Source organism: Bidens hawaiensis, unplaced genomic scaffold, assembly GCF_021521415.1.
Source record: "Bidens hawaiensis isolate Kalapana, Puna unplaced genomic scaffold, B.hawaiensis_p1.1 tig00021379_1, whole genome shotgun sequence".
In the NCBI taxonomy this organism is placed as follows: domain Eukaryota; kingdom Viridiplantae; phylum Streptophyta; class Magnoliopsida; order Asterales; family Asteraceae; genus Bidens; species Bidens hawaiensis.
The window spans coordinates 58778-69186 of NW_027493321.1; the positions used below are offsets into that span (position 1 = coordinate 58778).

A 10409-nucleotide genomic window follows, 5' to 3' on the forward strand; every position below is an offset into this window, starting at 1 on the left:
TGTTTTTAGGAGGCTTGTTTCTGTTTCGTTTGACTTCTAACTAGTATCTTGCTTGTTACAGTTTGTTTTTTCTTTCTGTAATATTGTTGTGATAATATATTTCTTTTCGTTGGTGCTTAAAAAAAAAAGAAAGATATATGCTTAAAAGTGTATGAAGCAACAAACTCTCCCATGCATGTAGAACGATTTGCATTTCCCATCACCCCTTCGCAAATACTCGTTGCTCTTTCTCCTTTAAAACATTGTACATCTAATAAAATCGTATATTCCATAAATTCGCATTAATTTTGACATAATAATACACAAAATAATAATGAATTAACCCACCCACCCTACGCCTCGACAGTTTTCCAAACTATTCCTTTGGTGGGGCAGGCTTAGAAAACGAAAACTCATCCTCATCATGCTGAGTCGACTCATGCAGCTCACTAATCTCGTTATCACTGTGATAATCAACCCTTACATCAAGCAAGCGTTGACTAGAAGATCTGGGAGTCAGTGGTTCCGCTTCAATATCTGATGCATCCGTGTCATCATATGTGTAATTAGAACGTGTGGAGTAACCGGTTGTCTTGAACCGGTGGAGCATGGCTCCAGCTGTCGGGAACACGGTTGATGCCATCGAGTGAACCGGGCTGCCGGTAAGACTGTTGTTTGCTGTGGACCGGCCCGGTGACCTTCCGCCTAATTTCTGTTTCTTCTTCACTCCCATTCGCCATTGCTTTATGGCCTTAGCGGTCTGTTCGTCAAAGATGGATTTCTTCATGTTTGAACCCATCTACACGTAAACCGTCACATTAATACATTGCATGTCTAGTTTGAACATATCATATACAAATAAAATGAACGTGATTAAAGCATTCGTTACAATAATTCAATCTTTAGACATGGAAAATGTCACTTGTATGGTTTTTTTGGCTTTTAAAAAGCTAGGGAAGTTCATGGCCTGCCAGTTTTGATGTGAATTTTGGGGTGAACCGATAACAGTAACAACGGTTTTTGAAGATTCTAAACGGAGCTGGATGGCTTGGCTCCATAAGCTCAGTTTAAACAGTTTGGTTTTTTTTTTCAATGGGTTATATATTATGGAACTTACGGCCTTGAAAAACTCGGTTTCACAGTCCAGTTTCCAGTTTGGAACTGGCCGAGAAATTAAAAAAAAAGGGATAGAAAAACTATTTTTTTATTAATATATATATATATATATATATATATATATATATATATATATATATATAAACTAGGCATGGTTTAAAAAGGCTTTCTGAGGCGCGCCTCGAGGCTTACGCCTCGGCAGCCTCGGTGGAAAAACGCATAAGAGGCTTAGCCTCATTAGGGTTTACTGAAACCTATGCCTCGACCTTTGCGAGGCGGTCTGACGCGGTGAGGCTTCGAGGCGAGGCGTTGAGGCTTAAGCCTCACTAGAAGTTGTGAAATACGGAAATATGCAAAAAATATTATTTTCCGGGCATTTTTTTACCCATTTTAGTGCTTAGTGAACTTAATTAGTGGGCCAGCCCAACATTTACTGCTAGTGGACTTAAAAAGCATCATCGTTTAACTGTATAATGGTTAGGGTTTAATTGGTGTGCCTCCTTTCACGACACCAAGCAACAGCAACACAGACACAACAAAAAAAAACTACTTTATGATGTTTGTTTTATATTAAATTAGTGGTTAAACATTTTTATTATGTTTGTTTTATTACTAAATAAGGTTTTACAATATTCATAATGTTTATGATGTTTGTTTTATATTAATCTTCTTTCTTCCAAGGTATTTGCAATCGATTCACTGTCATCGACTAGACACGTACTACGGATGACTCTCGATCAATTTTCAAATAGCCTCCGGTTGTCTCCTCGTAACCGTCATCCTCCTTCGTCGCCACCGTCATCCTTCGTCGCCACCGTCATCCTCCGTCATCCACCGTCATCTAACATTGACTTTCAAGCGATCTGCTACAAGATCCGCCTCCACCGTCATCCTCCGTCGCCGCCGTGCTCCACCACCCGTCACTCTCCTTCACCACCATCCTCCGTCGCCGTGCTCCACCACCGTCACTCTCCTCCACCACCGTGCTCCACCACCGTCACTCTTCTCCACCGTTGTGCTCCTCCATATCAGAAAGGTTTGATTTTCGTTTTCCCCCTAAAACCACTTTGATTGTAGACAAAATTTCACATACTGTACAGTGTACATACACCCATTTTGCAGCCAATTTTAGATTTTTTTTAAACAGTTTTATTATTGATCTTTTAATTTATTTTTTATTGTTTTCTCCGAAAATCTGTTTAATTAAGATTTTTTATTAATTTTCGTTTTTTTGTTAATATTGAATAAACCAGATCTGTAACTTGTAGCATTATTATTATTATTATTGTGGGTATTATTATTATTATTATTATTATTATTATTATTATCATTGTTGGTATTATTATTATTATTATTATTTTTGTGTGCGCAATTATTATTATTTTTGCTGCCGTTGGGGGTCCCAAAGCAAAAGAGTGAGCTTCTTGAAACCTGGCTGCCGTTGAGCTGTATCCGCCTTCATCATCTTCACGGTATACTCGTTCCTTTCTCACTGTTATTATTATTATTAGTATTATTATTATTATCATTAGAACATACGTGATCCGGATCTTTGGAGTTTATTTTCATTTTAAGATCTCTTGACTATTATTGTTATTGCTACACACTATTATTATTATTATTATTAGTTTCTGTTACTATTATTATTATTATTATTATTATTATTGATTTGGTGTTCTATTGCTTGTGTTTGTGTGATTAGTTGCAACCATAGAGCGTAGGAACCATGACTATTACTTGAGACCATGTCCTGAAACGAGGGGTGTAGGAAAGAGTAAAGATAGGGAGCATATATTGCGTTTGGCTTCTTGGAATGTAGGAACATTAAATGGTAAGTTGCTAGAATTGGTAGATGTGCTTAAAAGACGTAGGGTTCAGATAGCATGCCTCCAGGAGACTAAGTGGAAAGGACATAGAGGGGCTGAGTGTAATGGGTATAAGTTGTGGTACTCGGGGTCTGATGGAGCTAGAAATGGAGTCGGGTTTCTAGTGGCTAAGGAAATACACACTAGTGTGGTGGAGGTGATAAGACATAATGACAGGATTATGGTGTTGAAATTAGTACTAGGAGAGGAAGTAGTGGCAGTAGTCTCCGCCTACGCGCCTCATGTAGGCCTAGGGGATCAGGAAAAGAGAGAATTTTGGGATTGCCTAGACGCAGTGGTAGGGGGCATACCTAGGGGGAGAGGATTTGCATAGGAGGTGATTTTAATGGACACATTGGTAAGGCTAACGATGGTTTTCAAGCCGTACATGGGGGTTTCGGTTTTGGTGATAGGAATGAGACCGGAACAGATCTTCTAGAGTTTGCGGTGGCACATGACCTAGGTATTATAAATTCTTATTTTAGGAAACAAGATTCTCATTTAATCACTTTTAGCAGTGGCGGACGCGACACGCAAATTGACTACCTTTTGATGAGGCAAGGAGACCGACGTTGGTGGAGGGACTGCAAAGTCATACCTGGGGAGGCAGTTGTGACTCAACATCGACTACTAGTGACAGATATAGCCTTCAGAAATAAGCTGACTGTTCGAGAGAAGAAAGGTACACCGAGAATTCGATGGGGAAATTTGAAGGACGAAAATCTCCTACTGTTTAAGGATAAACTCATACTGCATACGCGGGCTCGACTAAATGGGGACTCAACTAATATATGGGAAGCTATGGAGACAAAGATCATCCAAGTAGCAAAGGAGACTCTCGGGGTCACAACAGGAAAGACAAGTGGGCATAAGGAGTCTTGGTGGTGGAATGACGCAGTGCAAGACAAGATAAGGGACAAACAAGGATGTTTTAGGGAGCTAATGAGGTGCACGAATGAGGAGGAGCGAGTGGAATTGAGGGACAACTACAAAACGGCCAAGATAGAGGCGAAGAAGGCAGTGGCGGAAGCAAAGAAGGCGGCCTTTAAACGGATGTATGAAAGTCTAGAAACAAAAGAGGGGGAACATGCTATGTTTAAGATTGCCAAAGCCACGGAGCGTAGAAGGCAACATCTAGGACCGGTGAAGTTCATAAAGGATACAGATGGGCATGTACTGGTCAAGGAGCAGGACATCAAGCTAAGATGGCAAACCTACTTCCACAATCTTTTTAACAATGGGAGAGCTTACCAAAAACATGACAACACAAACTTTCAACGACAACAATCGAATAACTGCTACTGCCGACGGATCACACGAGAAGAGGTGAAGGATGCACTTAGGAGGATGGGAAGGTCTAAGGCGGTTGGCCCAGACAACATACCCATCGAGGTGTGGAAGTGTCTGTGGGAGGAAGGAGTCATGTGGTTAACTACTCTGTTCAATAGTATTCTCAAATCAGGTAAGATGCCAGACCAGTGGAGAAGCAGCGTTGTAGTTCCTATCTATAAGAACAAAGGAGACGCCCAATGTTGTGGTAACTACCGAGGAATCAAACTACTAAGTCATACTATGAAGCTATGGGAAAGAGTGATTGAGGTTAGACTTAGACGAGAAACTCAGGTTACGATCAACTAATTTGGCTTCATGCCGGGGCGTTCCACCACAGAGGCAATACACCTTATAAGAAGATTAATGGAAAAGTATAGGGAGAAGAAGCGTGATCTACATATGGTGTTTATTGACCTAGAAAAGGCCTACGACAGTGTGCCACGACAGGTGCTCTGGGAGTGCTTGGAGGGTAGAAGAGTGCCCAAGAAATACATAGAGATAATTATGGATACGTATACCAGGAGTGAAACAAGTGTCCGTGCGCCAGTGGGGGATACTGATTTCTTTCCTGTAGAGGTAGGTCTTCACCAGGGGTCAGCGTTGAGCCCGTTTCTTTTTGCAGTAGTCTTGGATGAGTTGTCAAAGTCGATTCAGGGGACTCCCGTGGTGCATGATGTTCGCAGACGATATTGTGTTACTTGCTGAGAAAAAACAAGATCTAAACATGAGGCTTGAGGAGTGGCAAACAACCTTAGAGACAAAAGGTTTAAAGATTAGCCGATCTAAGACGGAGTACCTCCACTGTGATTTTAGTGGGATAAACGACAATGAAGACGCACAGATCACAATTGAAGGGCAGGTGGTCCCGCAGGTAACGAAGTTCAAGTATTTAGGATCATTTGTACAGAGCGATGGGGAATTAGACAGTGATGTGACCCACCGAGTTCAGGTAGGATGGTGTAGATGGAAAGCAGCCACAGGTATGTTGTGCGACAAGAGTTTCCCGATTAAACTAAAGGGTAAATTCTATAGGGTGGCAGTTAGACCTGCAATTCTATATGGAACAGATTGTTGGGCCATCAAGAAGGCACAAGTGCGGAAGATGGAGGTAGCAGATGAGAATGCTACGTTGGATGTGTGGGCACACAAGGCTAGACCGAATAAGAAATGTTGTGTTTCGCGAGAGATTAGGGGTGGCGAACATAGCAGACAAGATAAGAGAGTGGAGATTGAGATGGTTTGGACATGTAAAGAGAAGACAGACGACGAATCCTGTTAGATCCGTAGAAAACATTACTATAGAGGGGAGGAGGGGTAGAGGACGACCGAAATTGACTTGGGATGAGAGGATTAGGCATGATTTGATAGACCTAAACCTCTCCGAGGACATGGTTTAGGATAGGAATTTGTGGAGAAGTAGAATTAAAGTTAAGGATTTTTAGAGAGAATTGAATACCTTAGGGCTTAGACTTAACTTATTTAGGTCACATACCATAATGGTATTTCCCTTACATATGTTATTATTATTATTATAATTATTATTAGCTTTTATGTAGCTGTTAAACTGTGATCTTATTATTAATATTATTATAATTAGTAGTAGTTTTTATATAACTGTTAAAACTTTGATTTCATTTATTTTGCTTCATACACATGTACTTAGAGCCGAGGGTCTCTCTGGAAGCCACCTCTTTATTCCTTTGGATAGAGGTACGGTGTGCCTACATCCCACCCTCCCCAGACCCTACTTATAGCTTTGCTGTCGGTGGGATTTTACTGGGCATGATTGATTGATTGATTGATTGATTGAATATTCATAATGTTTATTTTATGTTAAAGTGCGATTTTTATAGATTATATATATATTTTTAATACTTTTTAATAATGTTTCGAGGCTTACGCCTCGGTACGCCTCGAGAGTCTGACGGAAAACGCCTTGAGGCTCGTTTCCGCCTTTTTAAACCTTGAAACTAGGAAAAAATCTTATTTCTCACCTTAAAAAATTGTGGGTGAAAAATATAAGTTGTGGCCTTTAGTTGACTGATATGTTTTCCTTTTTAATAAAACAATCAGAAAATGGTTCAAAACATCAAATGGCCACTATTAGTATATGTGTCACTATAACTCTTTACCGACCACAACATGTTTCTATCAGTAACTGTTCCGACAGTTTTTTTAGTTAAAGTTCATCATTCAACAACTATGAATAAACTACAATTCAAATTGACTCGTTGCCTAACCTGTGACAGAAGCGCGTATAGAGGAAGAGTTATATAGCTGCACAAGATTAAAACTCCAACCCTGCATTAAACCACAAACAGAAGTCAACAAGCAGTCCACAGTTGACCATCACAAGTTGACCATTGACCAAATGCTTACCCAAGAACAAGTTTGCCTATCACAAGTCTCATATTATCATGGAAGCAAGAATTGATGCTATACTCATACTGTTCAACCACAAAAATAAATCAGTATCGCATTACTACATAAAAACTCCAAATATAATTAAGAAACTGAAAAATTTTAATAATAATAAAACAGTTTCATTACCCAAATCCAAAAGAAGTAGGTTAACTGGAAAGCATTCTGTGAACACAAGTATAAAACAGGGTTAATAACATGACATGCATAAATAAATAAATAAATATATTATTAATTAATTATCATTAAGTACCTGAAATAGAGCAAAGTGTATGAGATGAAGCATGAGGCGTGGTTTTGAGAACCAAAAGTGTTTATCAGAGGCTTGCACGAGAGGAATCCCTTGAACCACTGCATGTCTTTCGGTTATCTCGAGAGCCATTTTTGTTAAAATGCCTTGAAGTTGTGTTCCGACAGCTAATATAATCTACACGGAAATACAGATCGTGGGTCATGACGCGAAAAAGAATTAGGTTTTGGGTTGTTGAGTGTAGCCTGCGTAATAAACGGGTCATGTTCAGGCTGACCTGGTTAACCTGCTTAATCAAACAAGTTGACCGGTAAATCAGTTTAGTTAAAATGTTGACCCACCAACCCGACATGTTTGACACCCCTAGTTTTACGGGTGGTCATCTTTCCCTTTTCAAATATACTTTAAACAAGTGGAAGCATGTCACTTACGACTAACGGAGCTAACGATGCCCAAAACAATGTCTGCCAGCCTGCAAGAAATATGAGTTTTAGAAGTTGACATTGACTTTTTTCTGTGTCAAGCAGATTATACTTCACTTTTGATATCAAAAAATATATGTTCTAAACATCGTTTGAAGTTTCTTGATAATTACATTTAACCTACTAACATATAAAACGGATTACCTAAAAAAAGAAAAAATATGGTACACAAAGTCCATATAAATTACATGTAGAAAAAGTATCAGGTCTGACTCGGAAAGTGTTAATGACTTACCATTAACATTTAGAAGCAAAAAGATGACAAATGATGCCCAGAGCACAGGACTGAAATATTCAAAATTATAAAACGTTACAGAAAATACAGACATAAAGTTTTTAATGAAAATTATTATTAACGTTACGGGTGACAAAATGTTTATGTACCTAACTCCCACGACAACTTGAAAATCATCCTCTAGAGAACGTTTTATATACTTTTGGAAGTTGAATTTAGTTCCTGGAGCTAAATGAAGCTGAAAGAATACATAAAACAATAATCTGTAAACTAAAACAGTAAATAAATAAATTAATGATTACGTTCAAAGAAAAATAAAACAAAAGTCTCACATTTATGAATCCGTTTCGCAATGTCATATAATCTGACTTACTAACGGACCTAAAAAATTGACGGAAGAAGCATCCCTAGATGAAAAAAAATAAAAAAACTTCAATTAGAAAAACACATAAAATAAAACCTACTATGTATTTTATAGCCCAGTATGCAGCCCAATGGGCCTCACAATGTAAAAGAAGACTGGGATCCGTGTCCAAAAACTCGTATGTGCTCTTACGAAAGATGTCTCATGAGTAAGCCTGAACCGTGAAGGATCTGTAATTTCCATGAAATATTTAAAGATTATTACTGAAGTCAACAATAATGATATTTCCTTCATTTATTAAAAAGTCAGTAAAATAAAATTACCATTGGAAAATTCGTAGTCGGGGGATAAAGGCTCCCCCTCCCACTGCTTCCAGCCACGGATCTGCAAATTAAGGAAAACAAATAACATTAAACATATGTTTATAATCAATCATATATAACTCACTAATTGTTTATAAAATGGACAAAAAAAGTGGCAAAATTCTAGCAAATGTAATGTACCTTAAACCTCCCGAGAGCCATTGTGATAACGGTGTATACAACGTGTACAACCGCTAAAAAGAATATGAGTATGTGCAACTGATGCAGCCCGTCCACAGTTATAATCGGTACCTTCCCCTGTAAAAAATAAGAGCTATAAGTTATAACTTCAATACAACATTCAACTATCCAACTTTGACCAAGTAAATTACCTTCTTGCAGGTTGACTCAGAGGCACCAGCGAGAATTCTACGGTTTTCCTCATACCATAGAAGCAACCGGTGGCCCCCTTTTTCTTCTTTCTCGGGTTTATGATTCTTAGCACATGGCAACATTGTATCCGCAACATCAACCAGGATGCATATTTTTGCAATGTAATATTGACTAAAAGTCAATATTAGTGAGATAAACCCTAGGATCATCAACTCTACACATTCCAAATAATAATAGTTAGAAATAAAAACCAATTCTTGGAAAAATAACAAATGCAATATTTTGAATATTGATGTTGACTTTAGTTTACCAGCTTTGACTTTCTCCAAAGCTTCATACAAAGCTCTCTTATGCTTGTCTGTAAAAAACTGATTGAAAATAACATTGTTTCAGTAACCTCAAATTTCTAGATTCTTCAAGAATTACAAAAAAACTAATAAAAATTGAATCTTTATTAAACTCTAAGCATCCTATTTTAAGGGTCAACAATAAAAAGCAGAATCAAGCTCATGTCTAACCTAAAAATAGCAAATTTAAAAAAAAAAAAAGATTCAAATCCAAACAAAATTAGTACCCAAACTGTCAAAATTAACAAAAATCAACACTAATTATAGAAAAGCAATCACCTTTCCAACTCTATGTAAAACTTTCTCTAAAGCAATGGAAACAATAATAATAACCGCACAGACACCAGCAACTGCCCATGTAGGAGTTTGATCAAGTTGCCGTACAGCTTCACTTGTACTATCTCCAGCCATATTTTCCAACAAAATAATAAAAAAACTAAGGTTTTTGGTACATGGGTTATAGATATTAAGATATATATATATATATATAATAATGGTGGGTCTCATATTGGGTGGCAGGGTTATATATGAGACCCACCATTATTATATATATATAATAATGGTGGGTCTCATATTGGGTGGGTCTCATGAAGAGGTAGGTTCCAGCAGAGCCCAGTTGGACCCGCAAGACTCACCTTGAACAGGGACGTCTGCGCAATGACCAACTGCTCCCGCAGGACCCACCATGCTCAGAGAACCTTACGCGCAGTACGCCAGCTGTACCCGCAGGGAAAGCCTCCCAATAGTGAAGTACCCCGCCTGTTCCCGCAGTTGCGGATACAAGCCATCAGGGAAGGCTACCCGCACTAATAGCAAGGCTACACGCACAAGGCACTAGCTACTTCAGTAGTCACATGAAGGAATGAGCAAGGCGGGAATACTCCCGCCTAAATGAGCTAGTCCGTATGCTTCTGGAAGATCTTTTGTACTATACCTACTAAGGTATGGGCAGAACAGACGATTTGACCAGAACAGCCCATGAACCAATCACAGGGTGACAGCTCACCGACAACAGTACGAGGAGGAGCACCCTCTAGTACTGTTTGTCACTATTAGCCGCTGCCTACTCACCAACCCTTACGATGGGACGTGCGCAGCCTACAGTTGGTGGAACAGTGCGCAGCCGGCAGTAAAGGAACAGTGTATAGCCGACCTTATTACTGTCGGCCGTAGCCTATCCACCAACCAGCATGGCCTGTGCGTAGTCCACTGTTGGTGGAACAGGAATACTATTCAGCTGGCTGTACCTTCTAGGAAACCTACCTTCGGCTATAAATACTCCAACACCTTGGAATGGTAAGGACATCATCTGATATCTCATCT

At 39.0% G+C, this 10409-nt stretch overlaps 1 protein-coding gene across 1 annotated transcript; it reads right to left on the reverse strand.

Annotated features, from left to right (window-relative positions):
• Positions 1-355: 355 nt before the first annotated feature.
• LOC143563427 (MLO-like protein 9) lies at positions 356-9547 on the reverse strand. Its single transcript, XM_077050966.1, has 15 exons — positions 9366-9547; positions 9050-9107; positions 8739-8953; positions 8548-8664; positions 8368-8428; positions 8186-8274; positions 8013-8087; positions 7830-7918; positions 7681-7730; positions 7395-7435; positions 6967-7140; positions 6843-6878; positions 6672-6739; positions 6533-6593; positions 356-778 (listed from the first exon to the last, which is right to left on the reverse strand). The coding sequence occupies exons 1-15, from the start codon at positions 9495-9497 to the stop codon at positions 356-358; spliced, it is 1689 nt and encodes a 562-aa protein (XP_076907081.1). The 5' UTR covers positions 9498-9547.
• Between the last annotated feature and the right edge of the window lie 862 nt (positions 9548-10409).

Bases quoted from the DNA above. Each gene is read 5' to 3' on its own strand.
- LOC143563427 (XM_077050966.1), bottom strand. From the start codon at position 9,497: ATGGCTGGAGATAGTACAAGTGAAGCTGTACGGCAACTTGATCAAACT. The intron at 8,665-8,738 runs GTAATTTACTTG...TATTTTTTACAG, and splicing joins CTGAGTCAACCTGCAAGAAG to GGGAAGGTACCGATTATAAC. The intron at 7,436-7,680 runs GTAAGTCATTAA...TATTTCTTGCAG, and splicing joins TTTGCTTCTAAATGTTAATG to GCTGGCAGACATTGTTTTGG.